Below are 19,493 nucleotides of genomic sequence, written 5' to 3'. Positions count from 1 at the left end.
TTTATATACCTTAAGTCTATCAAAATGTCTTTTGACTCAAGGTTAAAACTAATTCGAGAGAAAATTGGCCTACATACTCAATCAGCACCCTGTTTAATTAAATTCAGGAGGGGCGTGTGAGTGAGTAGATGAGAATCTGTTTCAGACAGCCAGTCTGCAAGTGTCCAAAAAGTAATAAAAGTTTACCTTGGCAACATTTTGTCTACTACCTGCTTCTTGCTGGGACTAACTGATTAGAATACCACAAGGGGAAAAAATTACCCGAGCTCTCAGAACAAGCATTGATGCCAAGCATGAAACCTATGCATGCAGCATGCTGAAGGCACTATCAGTGATACAAGGCAATGTCTTGTATATCATCTGAATCACTCCTCTAGCATTTGAGTAACATTGCAGTTTGAAAGCTAAGTTGCATGCTAGACACTGAAATCTAAACCAGCCAGAAGCTCCAGACATGTTTGTAGACTGGATAAAAGCAAGATGGTATCTTACTGAGGGTGGGCCTAAGGAGTAGAGAGCCAGTGTGGTGTAGTGGTTAAGAGCGGTAGTCACGTAATCTGGGAAACCGGGTTCGTGTCTCCGCTCCTCCACATGCAGCTGCTGGGTGACCTTGGGCCAGTCACACTTCTGTGAAGTCTCTCAGCCCCACTCACCTCACAGAGTGTTTGTTGTGGGGGAGGAAGGGAAAGGAGAATGTTAGCCGCTTTGAGACTCCTGAAGGGGAGTGAAAGGCGGGATATCAAATCCAAACTCTTCTTCTTCTTCTTCTTCTTCTTCTTATTTTGATGAGCTTCCCTAGGACCCTTGTATTGCAAGGCTTTGTACCCCAGTCCTATGCACTGTGCATGCTTAAAACTGGAATTTACTGCCATAATTGTATGACTGTAAGGTAAAGGTAAAGAGAATATTAGGTCCAGTCGTGACTGAATCTGGGGTTGCGGCACTCTTATCACTTTATTGGCCGAGGGAGTACAGCTTCCGAGGCATGTGGCCAAGCTGCTTCTGGCGAACTAGAGCAGCGCACAGAAATGCCATTTACCTTCCTGCCAGAGCGGTACCTATTTATCTACTTGCACTTTGACGTGCTTTTGAACTGCTAGGTTGACAGGAGCAGGGAGCGAGCAACGGGAGCTCACCCCGTCACGGGGATTTGAACCGCCGGCCTTCTGATCAGCAAGTCGTAGGCTTAGTGGTTTAACCCACAGCGCCATCCGCGTCCCTTTGACTGTAAAAGGGGGTTAAACATGTTCATGGAGGATGAGGTTATGTTCTTTCTGCCTCCAGTGTCAGAGGCAGCATGCCTCTAAATACCAGTTCCTGGGAATAACAAGTGAGGAAAAATGGTGCTGCGTATAGACATAGGACCTAGGTTGGGGTCTTCCTATTCAGGTACCTGTTTGGCCACTGTGAGAATAGGATGCTGGACTTCATAGGTCTTTGGCAAGACTCTTCTTATGTTCTTCACTGTGCTAGCAAATATGACCCAAACCTCTTCTCTCTGGTTCTCTTATAACCAGTTCAGATGCCATTAGCATATATGTGAAGTTAGGATTTTTATTTTTGCATCCCAATGTACATCGCTTCACACTTGCTTACACTGAACAGTGTTTGCTGTTTTTATTTCCCAATTCATCCAGTTTGGAGAGGACTCCTAAGCTCAGTAAGGAGTCTCTGTTGAGGACTTTGTCAAAAGCTTGTTGAAAATTCAAGTACACAAATGAAATAAAAACAGAAATCAAGTTCAAGCAAAAAGGCAGCAGAAGAATTAGGAATTCCAGTGTGAGAGTTGTCTAATGCCTGGCCAAATGTTCTCTTCGTGCCCCAAAACCTGGAATGGTGCAGGACAAAGCTCCTAGTAAGGGAATTCCATAGACAAGGTACCACAACTGGAAAAGGTTGTTCTGGTTGCCACCCGCATTACTTCTGATGGCAGGGGACTTGGAGGTTCTTCAGAATATAATCTTAATGCACAGGTAGAATTGTGCAAGAGGAGGAGGGTTTTTAGTATCCAGGCCACATACAGATGTGCTCAGCTTATCCATTGTTTTGCCGGTCAGATCTGTTTCTACCATAAGCATGATGGTGCCACATCAAGCTTGCAGAAGGTGGCTCCTTGTGAAATTGTTAGTTCCGGAGCCTTAGTTGTAAGCCTTGGAGGTTGCTTGTGGAATACAGCAGCAGAAGGTCCTTTGCCTACGTAAACAGGTCCCTAGACTGCTCAGTGCCATGCAGCTGGCTTTGTTGTGCTCAGATCAGAGATAACCTTCACAGCTCAGCAGACCTCACAGAGCTGAAAGATAAGAGCATGTGGGTGTGTTTGTGTCTTCATCTGTGAGGTCTGATGGGAAAGACATCTGTATATGCTTTGTTAAGAAGAAAGGAATCAGCCGTCACCTCTGCTGGGAGGAGTCTTAAGTAAAAAAATAATAGGTTAGCTTGATGGGCTTAATGTGCTTTTCCAACCACAGGGGATAAGTGCAGCTTGTGATCACCCTTTCAGCTCTGTCATAAAATTTGCTGCAAACCCTTAGCCAGTTTCGGTGTCTTTTTGCTTCAGCCCTTGCTTTCTAAAAGTTGAATTAATGCTAGCCTAATCACCTCTGGGGTGGTGAAAGGGATTACTTATGTAATAAGTGGAGATGGCTGAGTGTTCACATACTACTTTTTGTAAGATTATGCCCCTAGTGATGTCTCTGTCATCCTTTTACTCTAATTGAGTTTGTGTTAACTATCGGCCTTGATCCTCAGGTCACTGAGGGGTAATTTTGTGGCGATTACTAATGCACTTCCTGTGAGCCAAAGAGTCTTGGCATAATGGGACTTGCGTGCCAAGCACAAAAAGGGGAGGGAGGTAGCAGAATTAAATATTTGGGCCTGACATGGGTCCAGGAGGCAAAAGGATCTGGATGGTTGAAGGAGTAAGGGGACAAGCAGGCTCAGTGTTTCTCAAAGCTGGGTCCCCAGCTGTTGTTGGACCACAACTCTCATCATCCCTGACCACTGGTCCTGCCTAGCTAGGGATAATGGGAATTGTGGTCCAACAACAACTGGGGAAATGCTAGGCTAAATCGTGCATGGGCAGGCTTATCAGATGCACTTATAATAGAACCACGAGAGCCAAGTGCAAAGTTAGGCTTTAAAGATCGGGGTGCCTCTGAACACACTCTTGAGTCTAGAGTTTTGCTTTCAGTACCAGAACTTAACTGAGGTCAACGTCCAAATCATGCATTTAGAACATTATTGTACCGCTTCAGCAGTCATTGAGAATCCAGGGGACTGTAGTGCAAGGATGCTGAATCACAGTGGCACCTCAGGTTAAGTACTTAATTCGTTCCAGAGGTCTGTTCTTAACCTGAAACTGTTCTTAACCTGAAGCACTGCTTTAGCTAATGGGGCCTCCCGCTGCCGCCACACTGCTGGAGCACCATTTCTGTTCTCATCCTGAAGCAAAGTTCTTAACCCGAGGTAATATTCCTGGGATAGCGGAGTCTGTAACCTGAAGCGTATGTAACCTGAAGCGTATGTAACCCGAGGTACCACTGTATAGCTCTGCAAAGTCAACAGCCTCAACAAAGTGCAGTTCCCTGGATTCTCTGGGAATAAGAGATGACTGTTAGGTCACACTCGCAACATACATTTAAAGTACTGAGTTGAGCTCCCAGGTATTTCACATGGAAGTTCCCTCCTCCTTAGCTTCCTTCATATCAGAAGCCTACTTTAGGGAAAAGTACTTTTGTTGCTGCTGTTAAAACCCCTTGCTGACCTACTGGAAATCATGCAGAGATCCATCAGTAGATCTGCCCCTACCTCTGGGTCGAATAGGCAATGATAAAGAGTAAATAGATGTCTCTGATTCAGGTGGTGGAAAAACTCCAAACAACGGCAAGACTTCATTTCTTGGGCGTGTAATACTTTTGAAACCTGGCCTACACAAGAAGCAGGTGGTAGAGGACAAGGGCTTCAGATTGCAGGAAGGAATCCTGTGTGTATTATGGTACCCCATTATTATTCTAATATTACAATTATCACCCATCCTTCAGCCTAAGGTCCCGGAGTGGGTTGCAGCAATTAAAACATGGTTAAACACAGTAAACACAACCCTGCCCAAAACCAAGCATAGCAAGAAGAGGAGGACTCTCCCAGCCCACTTCTTGCTGTGCCAGTTTTCTACTTGCATGGAATCTTTTATGCAAGGGAGCATTTGAAACCCACGACCGTCCCACCTGCAGTCTGAAGTGATATGCTACCTTCTCTTGTGCCATTTTGTAGCCTTTGTAAATCATGACTCAACTCTTGTTTGAAATGCTTAACTGTCTTTTCCCCTTCTGGTCATACAAGCTCAGTGGGAGAGAGCAGTACTTGCTGTGAAGTTACAAAGAAAACCCTAATATATTTTATTGATGACTATATTGGGTCAAATTCAATTTCTACCATCACTTTGCACATTATGTGGAATAGGCTATGCTACCTATTATTCCATTCATTCTTGGCTTGTGTTCAGGAGAAACTGGGAGGTCTGTCAATGCCTTGGTATATGTTTCTCAAAGAGCAGAACTTTTTAAACAGGCAAAACTATTAATGACTTTTGCTTCATTTTAGAAGATCATTAGCGAGCATTGGGGGGCAGGGAGGTCCTTAAATGCCACAGCTTTCAGAGGAACGAGTTATAATATGCCAAGTCCTTTCTTTGAGCATTTCGAACACCCCAGATGGAGGTCTGCATAGGGAAATGGCACCTTTTAAAACTGTCTTTTTAAATGTACAGCTCCATCCTGCTGAAGCCAAGGACTAGTATATGGTGCTTCCTTAACTGTAAGTGGGAACAGATGTCAGTAAAAGGGGGAAATACTGTATGCCCACTGTAGATCACTGGCACTGTAGGGTTGGCTGGCGTACTTAGAACAGAGAGTTGTAAAATAGTCACACTCCTGGTCACCTGTGGTGAGTAAGAATTGTGTCCAGGTGACCAGACAGGGAAGCTTTGTGAGGAATGCATGTCTTCACTCTCCCCAAGTCCTTGGAATCAGATACAACTGAAGCTGGTACTGTATCTGTGGCCATGTGGGCTAGTTGAGATTCTTGGGAGCTTGTAACTTGAAACTTCTTAACAAAGCTGTCATAATGTGTCCACCATGACACCTATCTATAACCTGATCTGAACTGTAACTCTCAGTGTTGGAAACTTAAGTTACAGTGGTACCTCAGGTTAAGTACTTAATTCGTTCCGGAGGTCTGTTCTTAAACTGAAACTGTTCTTAACCTGAAGCACCACTTTAGCTAATGAGGCTTCTTGCTGCTGCCGCGCCGCCGGAGCATGATTTCTGTTCTCATCCTGAAACAAAGTTCTTAACCCAAGGTACTATTTCTGGGTTAGCAGAGTCTGTAACCTGAAGTGTATGTAACCTGAAGCGTATGTAACCCAAGGTACCACTGTATATAAGCTAGGTGCCAAATGGCTCCTTAAACCGAGGGTAGTCACCAAAACAGAATGTCTAGTTGCCATTTTGGGGCAAGATGGCTCCAAAGTCTTGTTTTTCAAATGATGGACTGACTGTGATTGACTCTCAATTAAATATTTGGCTAGTTCAGATAAAATATCACTGATAGAATTCTACAGAGTGGGGTATTAGTGTGTAAAAACTGTCCAGATCTGGTGCCTGGCTAATTTCAAACACTGGTAACTATTCTCAGGTTCCCAGGATAAAATATTGTTGACGTGCAACTAGCATAAGCATAAGGATAGGTCCTGGTTGGACCAAACTGGGCGCTCAAATAAGTGAAAACATTTTTTAATTTTTCAAAGGGAAGAGTGCAGTGCCTGAGAAATGGTGAGCTTCCAAGTATGAACTACACCAATGTCTTGGTGAACAACCCCATGTTTGCAAATAGTTGGAGTGCTCCCACTTGGCTTTTAACTTTGGATGACCTGGCACACTCTTGGCACTTGTGATCTCAACAGTCCATCTTGCCACCAGCCATGCGGACTGTGCAACCACCAGAATTATAGTATGTGGAAATGTCCCAAGGAAAAGGGTGGCTGCTCTCTTGTTACTTGTGGACAAAGTTTGGGCTAACCTGCCTCTTCCGACATACTTTTTGTCATATTATAAATGCGCTGTGCCATCTTGACCTATATAGTATCGTAATGGTGTACATAAAAGCTATGGCTTTAATGTACTGTTGGGAGAAATGGTGAATTATCACAGTAAATTGCTTTTTAAAGTGCTTCCCTCTCACCTTTGAATGAAAGGAATGGAGATAGCTCTGTAGGTAGAACACGATGCTCTTAATCTGAGGGCTGTGGGTTCAAGCCCCATGTTCGGCAAAAGATTCCTGTGTTGTAAGACTCGATGATGCTCGTGGTCCCTTCCAACTCTATAATTTTATGATTCCATGAATGGAAAACCTCATTGCATCAGCTTTGCTTACTCCTGGGTCATGGTTCCTGTTTTTTGCAGTAAGTGGTGAGGTAAATCCTTCAGGTGGGAAATAATCTAAAGATTTAAAGTCATGGCCAAAGCTTGACTAGGAGGATGTGGGTGTTGTCTGAACATCCTCATCCATCGCCTTGATGGGCTTTGCTCACAAGAGGCCATATCTGCCAATAGATCTCCTGATATCAAGTGTCCAGGCTTACCTTGCTGTGTCTGAGAGAGATAGCAGTGAGTCAGCATGGAAACTGCATGGTGTCTCCCTCTCAAGGACAACCTACTGTCTGGATAAGACACCTGCTAAAATGTTATTCACATGGGAGCGTCACAGCAAAGCAAGCAAGGACAGCACAGTACAGTGGTACCTTGGTTCTCAAACTTAATCCGTTCCAGAAGTCTGTTCCAAAACCAAGGCTCGCTTTCCCATAGAAAGTAATGCAAGATGGATTAATCCGTTCCAGACTTTTAAAAACAACTCCTAAAACAGCAATTTAACATGGATTTTTACTTTCTAATGAGACCACTGAGCCATAAAATGAAAGCAATAAACAATGTACTGCAGTCACACAATCAATCAGTAGCTGAACTGGGTTCCAAACAGTCACAAAAACAAAACAAAAAAGAGCTGCAAAATAAATAGCAAAAACAAACAGAAGTGTGGCACTCAAAACGGAGCACGTTCGGCTTCCGAAGAGTTCGCAGACTGGAACACTTCCTTCCAGGTTTGCAGTGTTTGGGTTGCAAGTTGTTCGAGTACCAAGGTGTTTGAGAACCAATGTACCACTGTAGCAATCTGAAACATAAATTGGGCTGCAGTAAAAAAAAAAGACCTGGGTGGCACTGTGGGTTAAACCACAGAGCCTAGGGCTTGCCAGTCAGGTGGTCGGTGGTTCGAATCCCCGCGACGGGGTGAGCTCCCATTGTTCGGTCCCTGCTCCTGCTAACCTAGCAGTTCGAAAGCATGTCAAAGTGCAAGTAGATAAATAGGTACTGCTCCGGTGGGAAGGTAAACGGCGTTTCCGTGCGCTGCTCTGGTTCGCCAGAATGTGCGCTGCTCTGGTTCGCCACATGACACAGAAGCTGTACGTCGTCTCCCTCGGCCAATAAAGCAAGATGAGCACCACAACCCCAGAGTCGTCCACAACTGGACCTAATGGTCAGGGGTCCCTTTACCTTTTAAAAAAAAAAGTTCAAGCAAATTTGAACACTTTTAGATACAGTGAAATGAAAAAGGTGTGGTGTTCTCCACACTCTTCCAAGCCCAGCTAATGGAGTTTGTGGTATTCCTTCATCTACCAACTCAAGATTGAGTTGACAGAAGCCACTCAAGCATGTTTAGATACAAGATCTGAATGGTTTGTACACAATACAATATGTCTTTGGTCTAGCTTACAGTAATAGTTGATGGGATGATAAGATCGGTTTCTGGATAATGCCACATCAGACTACAGCTGCCAGATCTCATGGTTGAAGGCTCCTCTGTATTAAAGCAGCTGAGGCTAGAAAATTAGATACTGTGAAGAGTTTTCATCTAGCTTCTACCTCCTGATGTGCAAGTACAGAATTCCACCTACCCCATGGGATGGCTTCCAACTATGCAGTCTTCCTCAGGCAGTTTGAAGTGGTACAGTCCAATCACCGCTGTGTCAGCTGCTTTCACCCAAAGGCAGCTGTTGCTTCAGTCAAATAACTTTCTAGAACTTGTTTTTTTGCAGAGTGGAATTATCAGCGGGCAGCTAAGGGAGGGTTAGAATTCAGAGAGAATCTTGTTAGAACCCCAAATGACAATAGAGCTTGTTGTCCCCCCCACCTTGAAGGCCAGCTGCTGCTTAATAAGCAACCCACATTAAGAGCCATCGATTTGTCTAAGCAGTTGGACCTGCTCTGCTTGAAGCCCAACAGGCTGTAGCTGAGCAAAGTGCATGGCACTATAGCTCATTAAGAACTTGCACACTGAGTAAAATGAGCAGCTGCACAGTTTGCAAAGTGGTGAGTTAAAGTGGTGAAGCTTACAAAGCTTTCTTATCGCCTTCCTTGTTCTTGAACTTCAGAATCTTTTGAAAACTTGGAGCAGCTAAAATTAGCAGATGGTGACCAACATCACCACACATACAGCTGTCCTTTATTGAAGCTCAGAGATAGTTGATCTCAATCTTAATTCCTACAAGATAATTTGCTGGGTTTTCTGTTTTTTAAAAAAAGACTAAATTGAGAAGAGAATTTTGGTTGCATTAGTCTGAATGCCACAAGGGGTCTGGCTTGAACTCAATATATATATTCTTGGATACATATTCTTGGAACTCCGGTGATGGAGTTGGCACCAATCCAATATATTTTGGTGCCTGAAGCAGAGCCTTAGTGACACACACCTTCTTAGGGCCAGCACTCATCTTGCTGTACTTTTTTGGACACCAGTTTTTTTTCCTTCAGCCAGCTCGCCACTTCATAGTGATGTTTGAAATAGGCTTCTTGTGGTCTACCTGAAGGCATAATCCATGGCATAATGACGATAGTCCATGGCATAATGACCTACCCAAGATATTTAGTATGTAGCCTGTAAAATATTGGAGTTTTCTCCCTGTTTTGATGTAAACACTATGGGCATAACTCAAGCTGATAATCCAGCTGTTTTAGGAAAGCATCAATAAAAAGCATATGTGTCTTAAAAGCCTTCCCACACATGTCTCATTTGAAATGGGGTGGGGAAGAAGAGACTATTACTTTGTCTCACCTGGAGAATATACATCCTTCCCATCCACAGCCTTCCAGCTAAGACATCCTTGAAATACATGTATTCAGAGTGTCTTCATAAATGCTGCTGGAAGTACAGTGGTGCCCCGCAAGACGAATGCCTCGCAAGACGGAAAACTCGCTAGACGAAAGAGTTTTCCATTTTGGAGGTGCTTCGCAAAACGAATTTCCTATGGGCTTGCTTCGCAAGACAACAATGTCTTGCGAGTTCCTGCTGGTCCCCCCCCCTTTTCTAAGCCGCTACGTTGCTTATCAGCTGATCCGATCAGCAGATAAGCCGCTAAAAGCCGCTAATAGCGCTAATCCGCTAATCCGTCAATGGGCTTGCTTCGCAAGACGAAAAAACCGCTAGACGAAGAGAATCACAGAACGGATTCTTTTCGTCTTGCGAGGCACCACTGTATAGGGAAAACCCAACAAAAACATTTGCTATACCAAGGACAGCATTCAGAGACTCTTAATAGGAAATAGTTGTGTCAATCTCTTGTTATCAAAGAAACCCAACCAGAGGGTAAAGGTAAAGGGACTCCTGACCGTTAAGTCCAGTTGCGGATGACTCTGGGGTTGTGGAGCTCATCTCGCTTTAGTGGCTGAGGGAGCTGGCGTTTGTCCGCAGACAGCTTCCAGGTCATGTGGCCAGCATGACTAAGCCGCTTCTGGAGAACCAGAGCAGCACACAGAAACGCTGTTTACCTTCCCACCAGAGCAGTACCTATTTATCTACTTGCACTTTGACGTGCTTTTGAACTGCTAGGTTGGCAGGAGCAGGGACCGAGCAACGGGAGCTCACCCCGTTGCAGGGATTTGAACCGCTGACCTTCCGATCAGGAAGCCCAAGAGGCTCGGTGGTTTAGACCACAGCATTCAAATAACTTTCTGGAGATTTCAATTCAAAGAGGCTGGATCCTCAACTCCTACAATAATGCGTGGGTTGGGATGCTCTGATCCTTTGGAATTTGTACTTGGGAATTAAAATGTATTAACAGTTTCTGATAAAAATGTGATATTAACAATGTGTCTCTTATGTGAATTGCATATTAGTTCATGCTTATCAAAATAATAAAAAGTGTTGTCCCCCCACCAAAATAAGAGGTGATTAGATATTCTGTTTTGGTGCCCACAACTTGGCCATTGGACCTCCTAGTTTTCTATCCCAGTTTCTAACACTGTTCGATATCTTGAGAGCCAAAATCGTAGAACCTGTAACACTATATATATTTTTTACTTTTAAAGGTATGCATGTGCAGTCAAATTGCCTGGAGGTGAAAAGTAACAAGCGCTTCTCACAAGTTCATGAGAAGAGTGTAGGGCTACCAGAAGCCTCCCCTGTAGCTATCTACCTCCAGTATAGAGATGCTTTTTTATTTTAACAAACTGAACACCTGCATAGGACAAGCTTCTACAAGAAAGTGTTCAGAACAGAATCCACATTTCATGCTTTAGTCTCACTGAAAAGTGTCTAGTATTTGAAACCTTTCACTTGATATCTATGAGATGAGGGAACTTATCCATGAGATAAGTTCTAAGACAACTTCCAATACCTCTCGTTGGGAATGAAAGCTGCCAAACGTGCCAGGGCTGTGTTTGGTTTCTCATCCTTGGAGGAACTTTCTCTTGATCTTCTGGGCAGTTTTATACCTCCAAAGCAATGATCCCTAACTAGCTTTCTTCCATGCCAGCAGAATGGTTTGTGTATGCCTTAAGCACTTGGTGCTGCTAGCCCAAATGTGAAAGGTTGCCTTGTAAATCCTGTAGGGTTAAGGACATAAAAATGCACAAAATCGGTTGCCTCCTAATCCTTGTCTCAGATGTCAGCATTGTGATGTGGCAGTGGAGGTATGTGAAAGAGACAAAGTGCTATTTCAGAGGCTGTGCATTGACACACAGGGTCTGTGATGTGGAACAATTATGTGGGATGTGATGCAGAAATCCTATTTGAGGAGAGCCAAACGTGAGATCCAGAACTGCCAAGACTGTTAACTGTTCGTATGGAAGCAACTTCATGCAGATAGGATCATCTGTCTTGGTGCTGGTGACCATTTATCCCAACTGATTCTTCCCTCCAGTGGGCAACGTTTTTCCACTACTGCCAACCAGCCTAATTTCATGTGACCCTCCAAATGCTGCAGGCCCACTTTGACTTCCCTCTGGGAACCCTCTTTCTCACTGTGCACCGGAGGGAAGGAGGGAAGTAGCGATGGCACAGAGTAGCACAGGGCTGCAAATTCTGCCCACTTTTTGCTCCGGCAGTCCCTGGCAGGATAGCCTGAAGGATATGCATCCCTCAAGAGTGAAAAGGTTCCCCAGCTCTGCTCTAAATCTAGTTTGATATCCTCTTGAAGGCAGGAAAACTGCTGTTCCTTTAACAGTAGAACGGATGCTTAAGAGGCATGCTGACATAGCTGGAAAACAATGGAGAAATGGAATCAAACCATATAGATAAGATAGCCCTGCAGGGAAAGTCTCTTTCTCTGTGAGTGTTTATCTTGATGTAGCAAAGAGTGCAGATAGGCACACATACAAAGGGGAATATAACTTAAAGGTTTGCAGAAAACAGCCTTGCAGCACTCTAGATAGAGGATGAGCCCAAAATACATGCGAAAAGCTGTCATTACCTACCTTACCTGTCTGCCCAAACGAGGGCATGTTGCGCTTCTGTAGTGTCCAGTGTTTTGTGAAAAGGGACTTGGGGAAGGATTTCATCTGAAGCTCCCAAGTAAAACCCTTGTTCGATCTCATCACCAATAAAAAGACCATCATTTAGCAAAGATTGTAGGCTTCTTTTTGGATAAGGAAGTTTGTGTTGAGGGCTCTCAGTTGGCCAAATGGCTTGAAAAGAATGTAGAATCAAATTTCTACATTTGATATAATGCAGCCAAAGAATTTAATGGCTTCAGGGGTATTCTGAACACGTTCACCACAAGCTCTAGTATCAGAGTAGAGTTTCTGTGTGCCTTTTTCATGGCCCACAGGCAGTGATGCGGAGCAGAAAAGTTTCCAGTTCTTTTATTTTTTCACATCCAACCCCCCTCCCGCATTTCATAAACATGAAAAGATGTCAGTTGCAAGTATGATATTGGCCAAGCTTCTCTGTTTCAAAGAAAGTAAACCTGCTAAATTAGATCACTCTCTAGGGCATCAGAACATTTTACTTAGCAAACCAATTTTTTTTTCTAATGAAAGTTGCTCTTAAAATTTTCCAATTCTTACTTTTCCCCTGCTCTTACTTACTTTCTTATATGACCATGTGTATCTGTTTAATTATACTAATTGCATCTCTTCTCTAGTGCCAGTACTTTGCTAAACAAATAGTGGAATGAAATGATTCCAGTATTGCTTGTGTAAGTGTCTAAAAGACACATTGCAGAAAGGAGTGTAAATTGGAAACAAAACTTCCATGTGTGCCTTGCATGATTCTGAATCTTTGTCTTATTGCTATGCAAAAATGAATCATCATAATAATAAGTTCCTCTGTGGCTCTTCTAATCTCTGTTCAGCATGCAATTATTATTCACTATGGCTGTGAAGCAAGCTTCATTTTTGTAGCTTACAGTATGGGTATATTCAGAAAGGAGTAGGGAGGTGGAATAAAGCAGTGTCCTTTACAGTGCAACTAACTGCCCTTTGTTTTCAATACTGAATGGTCCGGCTTTGCCAAGAAGGATCTATCAGGGTTTATATGTGTACAGTAGGTGTTTGTCTTTGTAAGGGTATTGCAGATACATACATACATACATACATACATACATACATACATTCTCTCGCCCTACCCTTAGTCCTTGCAGAATAAAAAGTATTCCTCTATATGGCATCCCACCTAGCATAGCGATGGGCATTTTGCTAGGATTTGTAATGTGTGCAGAAAACAATCAACGGAGAATATTCTAAATGTACTTTGTTTTCTGTTCTGTAGCAACCAGCAGACATCAGTTTCCCACCTGAAGACATGGACTCATCTGGGGATGATTACGACTCTTTTTCTGGTTCTGGAGCAGGTAAGCTTGTTTCTGTGTTTGCTTAGCTGTGAACAAAGCGCTTCCTGAACTCTTGGGTTCTGAACAGCTCTAACTCTTTAAGCTTATACAGTGGTACCTCGGGTTACAAACGCTTCAGGTTACAGACTCCGCTAACCCAGAAATATTACCTCGGGTTAAGAACTTTGCTTCAGGACGAGAACAGAAATCGCACGGCAGCAGCGTGGCAGCAGCGGGAGGCCCCATTAGCTAAAGTGGTGCTTCAGGTTAAGAACAGTTTCAGGTTAAGAACGGACCTCTGGAATGAATTAAGTACTTAACCCAAGGTACCACTATCATAATTAGTTGGCCACGGGGTGGGAATTGGCTATTGAAGAAATAGGTATTCTTCAGACTTCTTGAACCACTTGGGTGAGCTTTCTCTTACGCATTGTAGTATGTTTTTAGAGGCCTCCTGTGTACTGACTAAAATGAATACTGATGCTTTGGTTTCTTTGTCAGGCCATCCTGCAACCTTCGTAAAAGTTTCACTACAAGGAAGAACAAATATGTCGTCGTTGCCCGAATCCTCAACTGACTCGGAATATAAGCAGCCTGAGGTACAGCAAACAGACAGCCCTACAGAAGACTATCCAGGAGGACCTGTATCCCAAACAAGCATACCTTTAGTCCCATTGATGGATATGGTGACCGACAACACAGCAGTAGCTACAGAATATGAGCTGGACTCATTTACTGAACAAGGAACAACAAGGTCTCCAGTCATAACGACTAGAATCCCAGCGACTCACCACATTTCCACAGTCAGAACCACAACGTCGCAAATTTCTAGCACACACTTCATTGAGGCAGAAGTCTACCAAGATGTCCATCAAGCATCAAGCACTGATGATGCAACACCTGCTTTGGACTTTGTGCCGACTAGTGAGAGAAGTCTGGATACTGCAAGTCCCACTACAATATCCTCTGGTGACCAGAATGAAATCCCTTCTCTGCCCGATGACGGAGGCATCCTAATTGAGGATGGTTCTGGAAGTAAGGTAAGAACGAGACGCTGTTCACCATGCTGCTACATAAATTAAACTCTTACGCCGAAATGCAATCAATTGCCCTTCAGCTTTGCCATTGACCTGTGCTATAGCTTGCATATTGTTTAAATGCAGACTTTGAGCACATGATAGAACTTTGAGTAGCAACGCTGCCTCATAAACTCTTGTAGCTGTGTGAACAACATACATGCACTGAATCTGTGGAAGGGAAATTTAAAATGGTGTGATTGTTCTTCTATGCAGGATGACTTTTCAATTGATCTGCATGGAGAAAATTCAGTACTAGGAGTGGGATCTCTGCCCGGTGATAAATCAGTAGATACAGAAACAAAGAATGCAAAATCTGCAGGAACCGCCCAAGGAATAATGGACAGGAAAGAAGTTCTAGGAGGTATGTGAAACTAGATGATCTCGATCTCTCTCTTCCTCTTCCTCTTCCCCTGCTTAGTTTAAACTACTTATTGTGCAGCCTCTAGCACTATCTCAGTTGACAGCGGTTGCTGAGCTGCCATACTGTTTTCTGCACAGCAAAGCCGCAGTATGGACTTGAGGAGCTCTACACTTGTCACAACCTCAACAGCTGCTGCAGAGTAGCTGCTCACATTGGCATCACTGTATGGTTAATTATGCCCAGGGCAACCCAGTACTATGCTAAGCATCTTATGGGTTGAAGTTTGTGACAACAGATGACATAGCCTAAGCACAACTAGTGCATCCCCACTCTTGCTTCCTCAGCATGTGGAGGGTGAGCAGGGCCTTTGTGTAGAAGGCACATGATCGGGACCTTAAATATATCTTCAGAAGGCAGTGCTCAATGGAGAATACTGTCGTATGCCCCATTCTTAGAAGCTTGGAGGAAAAAGATTAGCCCCCAAAGCTGGACACTTGGATTGTTTCGCCTGGACCAGAAATGGGGAATCTGTAGGCTCTCAGGCCTTGTTGGGTTCTCAGTTCCCAACCAGCATGGCAGGTGATGGGAATTTATAGACAAAACCATATCTGGAGGGCATCATGTTGTCTAGCCCTGATCCAGACTGTAGATTCCACAGAAACAACTCTCTTTGTAGCATGCCTCTGTCTGGCTGTTCTTTTTACGAAGCGTTGGTCGCTCTTGGAGAAACATAAGAAGCATCAATGGGGTGAAACTCTCAAGCAGGGTCTGAATACATGGGCATGCTCCCCTCCTGTGGTCTCCAGCAACTAGTATTTGGAAGTGTTTGTGCCTCCAGTTGTGGAAGCAGACCATAGCCATCATGGCTTGTAGTCATGGATAGTTCTCCAAATGGAGAGATGTAGAAAGTAGAGTTCCTCAAGATTGGTATTGGGGCCTGTGCTTCTCTTAACTTGTTTATAAATGATCTAGAATTAGGGGTGAGCAGTGAGGTGGCCAAGTTTGCTGGGGGAGGTACTTAATCTTTTTTTAACAACATAATCTTTATTGTTATCACACATTAATGACATAAAACTCAACAGATATTACACAATACACAGTACATACATTTCATACAATACCTACCCTCGTACCTTTACATTGGACATCACACCACACACATTTGACTTTCCACTTTCCTCTTAATGCTTTGTTATCAATCTTAACTCAACACGCATATCACAGTTTCCTTTTGTTTATACATATTTTACCATCTCTTCCCTCTATTTGCAAGATTTAGTCTGAATCTGCTAGGAGATTTGCATTGTCCATATAGTTTTTAAGATATTCTTTAGGAATTAACCATTCTTTATTAACTTTTTGAACAGTGTTTCCTTTTAATCTCCCCGTTAGTCTTGCAAGATGTAAATATTCAATCGTTTTAGCTAACCAGTCAGATTTGGTGGGTATTATGTTGCTTTTCCAATTTTTCGCTATGAGAATTCTTGCCGCTGTGGTGGCATACATAAAGAGTGGTCTATACGTTTTCTTGATTTCTGAGGACATGATTCCGAGCAGGAATGCTTCTGGGTTTTTTGTGTGGAAAAAATACTTTATCACTTCGTTTATTCCTAATCTGAATACATCTAACTCGGCACTTGCTTTTTCCACAGGGGTCATTGCTGGCGGACTAGTAGGTCTGCTGTTTGCTGGATTCCTAGTTGGGTTCATGCTGTACAGAATGAAGAAAAAAGATGAAGGAAGCTACTCACTGGATGAGCCAAAACAGTCAAATGGAGGCTATCAGAAACCACAGAAACAAGAAGAATTCTACGCATGAACAAAGAAAGTTTAAAAGACATTTGGATGTCTCCTGGACATCATGAGTTCTCACTGCGTTTTAAAAAGGGGTGGGGGGGACTAAAAGCCATAGGACTGAGCTTAAGCCTCTGCCTCCTTGCCATTGGGAACGCCTCTATTTTTCCAAAGTCAATCTGGATTAATTAAAACCATACCTGCTTTCTTGCACAAAGATTACCTTTAAAGTGGAACCTTAGCCTTAGTCTAAGGACTCCTGGGGAAAAGATAAGGAACCGATTGTATATAGTCTTGACGTCCTAGGAACATGCACCAAGAAATTAGTAAGGTATAATGTGCGTGTCTGTATGCTAAAGACATTTCGGTGCCCCAACGCTTAGTAGCCATCCCTGTGTGCATTAGAGAATGTTCTTTTCTTTTTTTAAAAAAAAAATAATAAAACTGGTTATTATGTGGCTTTCAATGTTCCCACCCCCTTTTCAACGGTAACACTCGGTCACTCTATTGCAGCTGAATGGTGTGCGAACGAAGACCCCCCTCAAATTAAAAGGTCTGTCCAAAGAGATGGAGTTCTTAAAAGTTAGGCGTATGACTCCTCTGGAATTCTAGTGGGAGAAATTTTATACACTGTGCTTTGTAATATGAGGGAACATAGAGGTGGAAGCATTGAGGTGTGCACACTTTTCCAGTTACTTCTGGTCCTACTGGCTGTACTGTTGTCCTTGTTCCCTGTGTACCAGGTCCACATAGTAGTCCCAGAGCCACCATTTGTTATCTACCTCTTCCGCATTGCATTTTTGGGATAGTGGCTACTTCTCCACTGGATTTCCAAACTCCCTCTGCCACCCGGTACCTAAAATGCAGGGTGTGGCATTCAGCGTACAGGACGGAGCCTGTTAAGGGGTGATGAGAGTTTCTGTTGCTGCCAAGTCCCAGGGACTAGAATCATATTAGACTGGCATTTTGTAGTCGAGGTTCTGGGAGCGCAGGCTCAACATGCAGAGCCTGAGGGAGTTAGCATCTATTAATGTGCGTGGCTGGCTTTTATCTCGGTCCAACTTGTGTCAGAGCGTTCAGAGAGTTTGGAGAGCAAATGTCTTCAGAAGCTGTTCTGTGTAGAAGAGGAGGTCAAAGATGGATAGGGTGCCTTCAACTCCCTTGCATGCCCAAAGTGTGAAGTTGGGGGTCTTGTTGGGAATGTGTGTCGATAGGACCAAAACCGGTGAATGTCAGCACTTCCAAAGCAGTATTTAAATGTGTGTTAAGTTACACTGTGTGTGGAGGGAGGCGGAGCTCTCTTGAAAAACAGCTAGCTGGTGTAGAATAAGTATAGGTATATGATTTCTGTAATGTACAGGATGACATGGATGTGAATTATCTCTCTGCTGAACAGTTTTTTGTGTGTTTTTTTGGTAAAGGCTTTGGGGTTTTTTTTAGCGGTGGGGGGAAAACCACATACATCACTGTTTAGGCTCTTCTTTATTTCACCATTTACACTTGTTAGCTTGCAAGACGCTTCTGTTTCTAGCAAAAAGTGTAGGCAGAAGAATGAGTTGACACTAGGGCACAGTAAATACATACAGTAAAGTAAGAACCTTTCAAATAAAGCATAATTGTGAGTTTTCAGCCAAACAATTGGTGCCTTCCGTATATCACTGCCACAAAGCTCTTTATCTTTGATAGGCTAAATACTTTTTTTTTTTCCAGCATGTGAAACCAGGCTGTCAACTCCTGACTTGCATTCAATACAACTCAGCTACCCATAACTACCTTTTTACAATGAGGTTTTAAGTGATTGTGTGTCCCTTTTTTATGTACAAAAAAGATATCACTGCCTTTCTCGGATCTAGAATACACACTTCTTTTGGGCAAGACTTGAGTGATAAAATTGGCGTGTGCGTTTTTAACGGTCGAGCAAAAACTGGAATTCTGTAACTTGCAAACTGCTAATTTTGAAATGCAAGTCCTTCAGTTGGTTCTTTTTGTACTTCTCAAACAGAACACATGCAATAAAAAGGCAGTCTGCCAAAATAAGCTGTTTCGTGTCATTACCTGATCCACCTGTCCATACCCAAATTTTTATTTTCAGCTTCTTCTTTTGAGTTGCAAGGCTGTTTCCTCAGAAAAATGCACTGGAAACACAGAGTTGCAGCTCTGTGTACTGAATTCAGTCTTGTTTTGCCCACTTCATTTACTTTTATCTTTAAGATGTCTCCATTGCCCTTCACCAAAGGCTTATTAATTCTCCTGGGCACCTGAACCTCAGAGTGTGTTGGCAAAGTATTTGGAGCTGGGAATGTCTGGCCCTACAGATGTTGTGTTTGGACACCAACTCCCCTCAAACCCAGCCAGCACAGCCAATAGTCAGGGTTGGTGCAAATCATAGTCCAGCAATTTCTGGAGGCCCAGAGGTTGTCCATTCTATGCTTTGGCTGCTACTGAACATGCAGAATGTCAGTGGCAATGAAGGCAGGAAAATGGGACCGAGAGACACACAAAACACTGCCCTACCAGTCTATATCCAGACAACTGCTCTGCTATGAAGATGGAAGAACTGGTCTGAAACACATGGAGCCTGGACCTATCTATATTTGCTGCACAGACAGACCTGCTGACCTGTTCAATAAGACCAGTAAGTATGCCTAGAATCTGCTGGGTAGCTCAGCTGGTTAGAGTGTGGTGCTGGTAAGCCAGTGTGGTGTAGTGGTTAAGAGCGGTGGACTCGTAATCTGGTGAACTGGGTTTGCTTCCCTGCTCCTCCACATGCAGCTGCTGGGTGACCTTGGGCTAGTCATACTTCTCTGTTCAGAGACTTTAAAGCCTTCAAAGTTTCTCAGCCCCACTCACCTCACAGAGTGTTTGTTGTGGGGGAGGAAAGGAAAGGAGGTTGTTAGCCACTTTGAGACTCCTTAGGGTAGTGATAAAGGGGAGATCAAATCCGAACTCCTCCTGTTCTGATAATGCCAAGGTTGCAGGTCCAATCCCCATATTGGACAGCGGCATTGCAGGGGGGTTTGGACTAGATGATCCTCAGGATCCCTTCCAACTTTACAATTTTACGATAATTGCTGCCTTGAATTACAAAGTATTCCGCTACATT

General features: G+C 43.5%; 1 protein-coding gene across 1 annotated transcript in view; it reads left to right on the top strand.

The window, feature by feature from the left end:
* The window catches only part of SDC1 (syndecan 1), a 34,144-nt gene extending 15,717 nt beyond the window's left edge, over positions 1–18,427 (top strand). Inside the window, exons 2-5 of the mRNA XM_081189266.1 lie at positions 13,096–13,177; positions 13,658–14,196; positions 14,449–14,596; positions 16,249–18,427. Coding sequence (XP_081045392.1) covers positions 13,096–13,177; positions 13,658–14,196; positions 14,449–14,596; positions 16,249–16,415 — 936 coding nt within the window. The 3' untranslated portion in view covers positions 16,416–18,427. The remainder of the gene's footprint in view (positions 1–13,095; positions 13,178–13,657; positions 14,197–14,448; positions 14,597–16,248) is intronic.
* The last annotated feature ends 1,066 nt before the right edge of the window (positions 18,428–19,493 follow it).

Source organism: Podarcis bocagei (genome assembly GCF_964188305.1).
Source record: "Podarcis bocagei genome assembly, chromosome: 3".
NCBI lineage: Eukaryota > Metazoa > Chordata > Lepidosauria > Squamata > Lacertidae > Podarcis > Podarcis bocagei.
This window is presented reverse-complemented; position numbering and strand designations above follow the sequence as displayed.